The 4524-nt window shown below is 30.6% G+C and overlaps 1 protein-coding gene across 1 annotated transcript; it reads right to left on the bottom strand.

Annotated features, from left to right (window-relative positions):
• Nucleotides 1-1243: 1243 nt before the first annotated feature.
• Nucleotides 1244-3455, bottom strand: LOC127128544 (myb-related protein 306). The gene is made up of 3 exons (XM_051057892.1): nt 3186-3455; nt 2882-3011; nt 1244-2249 (listed from the first exon to the last, which is right to left on the bottom strand). Exons 1-3 carry the CDS (start codon nt 3316-3318, stop codon nt 1547-1549), a joined length of 966 nt encoding a protein of 321 aa, XP_050913849.1. The 5' UTR covers nt 3319-3455; the 3' UTR covers nt 1244-1546.
• Between the last annotated feature and the right edge of the window lie 1069 nt (nt 3456-4524).

Genomic DNA, 4524 nt, shown 5'->3' with positions numbered 1-4524 from the left:
TTCTTTGAACCTGACCAAGTTCATCGTTCCAAATGAATAATTCACAACTTACCACACTCTACAATTAGGTATAAAATAAGAAAAAAAATCAAGAAAAAAATTAGCGACTTGCTTACCCCTGAATTTTGACGTTTTCAGAATTTTCTATTGGGATTTTCAATGGTGTTTAAGACTCACATCTTCATTGGTTCATTAGATCCACATCTGGGTAAACTTATTCCACTTGAGTTGCGAATTGATGAGGTTTTACTTCCACCTATTTTCAAATCCTAATTTCTTTTTCACCTGAAACCTGTAGTTGGAACAACGAAGATTGATGAACAACGATGCAGACCGGAATTGGAATGACGAAATTTGGTGAAGAACGATATTTGCATCTCGAACGATGGCGAGCATGACGATAAGTCGAAGATTGGAATGAGGAAGAAGAAGAAGAACAATGATATATGACATATCAATTGACATGACAAATCAGGGGCCACATAGACTAAAGAAAACATGCCACATAAGCTTCAAATGTGATTTTGGGTTGAAATAGTCAATCTAGAGGCCAAATAAAAAGAATCTTGATGTTATAAGGGGAATCAATTTTTTTAAGAGGTATTCAGAAATCCGTTAATATTACTTGGGTGACGTATATTTAATCCTTTTTTATAAATCATATAAATATTTTTTTATATGTCAGAATATTCGGGTTTCATGGAAAGCATTTGAACTCTAAATTTTACTTTTAAATTATTTATCAACTAAATCAACAAATAATTTTATTAAATACTACGATCTCAATCTAGTATATCTATAAGCAAGTTTAAGTTTATTAGATGTGTGATATCATTAGCTTATCCACTAACTACCATAAATATTTGTATGCTATTTCTTAGTTTATCACCTATCTACTCCTTTTTAGTATACAAAACATAAATAGAATAAAATTTGTTTGAATTTAGATGACCAAATATTGCTTCATTTTTCCTTTGGTATGTAAAGTAGGGATGAATATATTTGTTCTAGGGTTAATTTAAATAAACTTTTGGAAATTCCATTCCTTACTCTTTCTTTTGTGATGTTTTTTCTTAATCTCACATGTCTTGTAAACCCTTAAAAGTAAGTGTTAAGAAACTAGAAAATATAAAAAGCTTACTACAATGGTTGCAATGTAAACATTTGAAAACCCCAATATGGGAAGAAGAATGAAACAATAAATTCAAAAAGAAAGATAACATTGCCAAACCACTACACAAAGTGAAGCAAGCTTTCCCTTATGGTATTAAGTGTGTAATAGCTCCACATAACTATTTTAGATCTCTTTGCAAACATCACATCGCAACCACAATTTTAGTCGCAATTGTTCGTATTTTACTATAACACAAAGGTTTGCAGCGTAGTCTTAACTGCAACCTCAATTTAAAACCATATAATTTACAATTTGAACCAAACATCAACATCGCAGCCAAAATTCCCGGCTGCATTTGTCTGTATTTTACTTAATATAACAATTCGCAACGACGTAAAACCATGTATTTTATTTTTCGCAACTTGAACGAATTTAGAAAACTTGCGCATCATCGTCGCCACAACCTAATACTACTTTCTCCGGACAACTTGCTTCATCAAGAAGCCATTTCTCAAGCAAAGAAAACGGCATTATTTCCGAACCAACCTCCGGCTTACTTTCATCTTGTAAAACAGTGGCGTCCGTCGACAACGACCGATGAGAGAATTCAGAATTCGACGAATCCAAAGACTCGAAACCAAACAAAGACTCAAATGTCTCAGACAACACTTCACCCTTTGTTCCACTACTAGAAGCAGTATCATTATTCCCTACAGAAACAAAGTTGTTGAAGGAATTTTGCGTCACGGCCGAAGTACTACTTTTCGAAGACTTTATCGGATTTTTCATCCAACCTTTGAGTAACCTAGCAATGTTATCAGCACTTGAAGCATAGCAAAAAGATTGAGCTGATTCTTTAGTGGAAGAAACTGAGTTACTATTAGTAGAAGCTATTTTTTGTGGTGAAAGTGCTTCTGTAAGTGCTTTTTTCGCCATTTGAATATCTGTTTGAAGCCTTCTTTCCCATTGGCCTCTTGGAATTCTTTCTGTTGGTGAGAACTCATCATCTCCAAAATTGCTTTCTGAATTATTTCCAGTTTGCAATTTTTTGAGCTTCTTTTTCAAATGAGTGTTCCAATAATTTTTTATGTCATTATCTGTTCTTTGTGGAAGGTATGATGCTATTGCAGCCCATCTATGATATAATCAATGTGATTACCAGTTAGCCATGTGAACATTTAATAAGCTATCAAAAATACTACTAAAAATAATTAAATTAATTATAGAATTTCATAAGAAAAAAAAACATGAAATTTCTTTCTGAATTCGTCACTAAATTTATTAGCGAAAAATTAAAATGTAATTTTTCACTAATATCGTATTACCAATGGAATTTTTTTATAAAGAAAAATTATGAAATTTCTTCTTTAATCTGTTATTAAATTTAATGGCGGAAAATTTTATTGCTAAATTTTTTATTATTTATAAAAATTAAATTAATTTAAATAATAGAAAAAGTTAATAATTTTTTTCAAAACTATCTAGTATAGTAATTAAGTATCTGGTTTAAAAGTATATTAGTAAAAAAATTATATATTTCAAAAATTAGAAACAAAAAAATATGAAACTTGAACTACCTCCATAATTAAAAAAAATTATTCAAAACATGGTAGACCTCTTTAATTAGAATTTTTTTTGCAATAGTTTATTTTTATAATTAAATTTTATGAAAAAAATTGTGAACATATTTTGCATATTCATTCTATAAAATTCTATTACTAATCTATTTATTTTATAGTAAATTATGAAGAAATTATATTTACATACCTATTTCCTAGAAGATCTTGAAGATGGATAATCATCTTCTCTTCTTCCTCGGTGAAATTACCCCTTTTGATTCCTGGCCTTAAGTAATTTGTCCATCTAAGTCTACAACTCTTGCTGCATCTTGATAACCCTAAAAAATGAAACCACAAAAATCAAATAAATTAATCACTTCCCAATCCTTATATTTTAAAAAAAAAGTATATCATTTCATTTCAGATCTATCAAGTTCTATTATCAATTCATGATCATCAACAGAATTAAATAAATAAATAAATGAAGTTTGTAAAGTTAGAATTATATGAACCTGTCTTAGTAGGAACAGCTCTCCAATTTCCAGGACCATGTTCTTGTATATAAGTAACAAGTATGATATCTTCTTCAGGTGTCCATGGTCCTTTCTTAACACCTTCTTTGTCACAACATGGTGGTCTTCCCATGTCTCTTTGTTTTGTTGTTACTAATTTTTAGAACCCTTTTTCTTCCAATCCCTCTCCCTTTTCTCTTTTGCTTTTTATCTCACTAAAATCTCTTGACTTGAAAGGCTTCTATAGGCAAGTGTCCAAGCCTAAGCTATGCTTGATGTACATTTATAGCTAAAAAGAGTAAACAAAAGGGTATGGTAGTGTGTATTTAGAAGGATAAGATTGTCTAGATTCAAAGTTTTGGCACATTAATGTAGTTGATATGTCTATGATTGTTGAATCTTGATCAGATGGCCTGTATTTTATGTTTGATATCTTTTATTTTAATTGAATAAAAATAAAAAGATTATTGAAGTTTTAATCGCTCATCCATATGGTATGAAATAGTTTAGGTACGTTGAACTTTAGATTTATCACTGTCAGGGCAAGTTTCAAAATTTTAAAATGTATATGGATATATTTACATCTATCAACTTATTCTCATATTGTCGTTCGATCTAGGTTAAAGGATAAAAAATATGTTATTGCATGAATAAATGTATTGTTGTTAATTCAAGTGTATCTGGTTATTACGGGGATATAATCGATTACAGTTACGGAATTTCTGTTTTGTATTTTTTATGCATTCACAATAACCGGTTACCACTGTTAGTATTTTTTAATTTTATAACAGCTGTAATCGATTACAGATTTAGTGTAACCGATTACAGGTACGAATTTTTTTATTTTTCTGTTATTTGACTTGTTGATTGTGTCTCATTCCATTTGTAATTATTTAAATACATTGTAGGAAACATATGCATGGACTGACAAGGCGAAGGTGGTGAGGTTCCAAACTCACAAACGTCAACTCGAATTGATTCAAATGGAGGAGAAGGAGACCATCAACGATTTCACAATGAGAATTACTTGATTGGTGAACCAAGTAAAAGCACGTGGAGAAGCAATCCTGAAACAGTATGTTGTAGCAAAAATCTTACGTTCTTTAACGCCAAGATTTGACAATATGGTCGTAGCGATTGAGGAATCAAAAGATCTTACGAAAATGAGAAAATAGGAGCTACAAAGCTCTCTTAAGACACATGAGCAAAGAATAGAGGAGAGAAAATTAAATAAGGTAAACGTGGAGATTGCTTTGCAAGCTCATTTCAACGAGAAGGATAAGAGATAAAAAAAAAATGGCCCATGAAGAGTATATGGAATTTTCATAATTTTTGTGGA

This window comes from Lathyrus oleraceus, chromosome 3 (genome assembly GCF_024323335.1).
Source record: "Lathyrus oleraceus cultivar Zhongwan6 chromosome 3, CAAS_Psat_ZW6_1.0, whole genome shotgun sequence".
NCBI lineage: Eukaryota > Viridiplantae > Streptophyta > Magnoliopsida > Fabales > Fabaceae > Lathyrus > Lathyrus oleraceus.
This window is presented reverse-complemented; position numbering and strand designations above follow the sequence as displayed.